This window comes from Austrofundulus limnaeus, unplaced genomic scaffold (genome assembly GCF_001266775.1).
Source record: "Austrofundulus limnaeus strain Quisiro unplaced genomic scaffold, Austrofundulus_limnaeus-1.0 Scaffold5423, whole genome shotgun sequence".
NCBI classification, from domain to species: Eukaryota; Metazoa; Chordata; class Actinopteri; order Cyprinodontiformes; family Rivulidae; genus Austrofundulus; species Austrofundulus limnaeus.
This window is the reverse complement of record NW_013957825.1, coordinates 1,759-2,287: the sequence shown is the minus strand read 5'-3', so window position 1 is coordinate 2,287 and position 529 is coordinate 1,759. Positions and strand designations below refer to the sequence as shown.

At 39.3% G+C, this 529-nt stretch overlaps 1 protein-coding gene across 1 annotated transcript; it reads right to left on the bottom strand.

Moving 5' to 3' along the window:
* Positions 1-529, bottom strand: LOC106512283 (acyl-coenzyme A thioesterase 5; the record flags this gene model as incomplete). The annotated part of the gene is given in 2 exon segments (XM_014000941.1): positions 1-171; positions 445-529. Coding segments are annotated over 2 exon segments (256 nt in total), but the record flags the coding sequence as incomplete, so codon positions are not given.

Sequence of the window (529 nt, the reverse complement as noted above, 5' to 3'; positions counted from 1 at the left end):
CATTAATGCAGGAAGGATTTGTCTCTTCTTATAGTAGAGTGGACAAAATATGTTAGCGGAGCAGCCGTTAATCCAAACCACAGCCTCAACCCCTGGCACAAAAGCAGAAAGGGAAAGAGCGATATCTGATGCCTTCGATCTGGATATGATACCAACTCTTTTACTGCCCACCTGAGAAAACAAAAAGAATAACAATAGGATTAAACATGCAGAGTCTAAGAACTGGAGATGAATCAGGATAACCATAAAAACTGTACTGCAACATGAGCTGATGCATCACCAGCGTATGAATGCTGTGCTTGCAGATTCCCCCCCCAAAACACTAAGCTAAAATGTGAAAATAATATATGTAAAATGAAATATATGCCTATGATCGAACAACTTACAGAACTTAAGAAACAACTTTATTTAAATATGTCAATGAGTTTGAACACAACTCATCACCTTAGGTAGCTGATTTAAGAAACGCACAGCCTCTGCAGTATGGTCCAGATGGAGCTCTTTACTATCAGAGAGTTTGCCATTGACC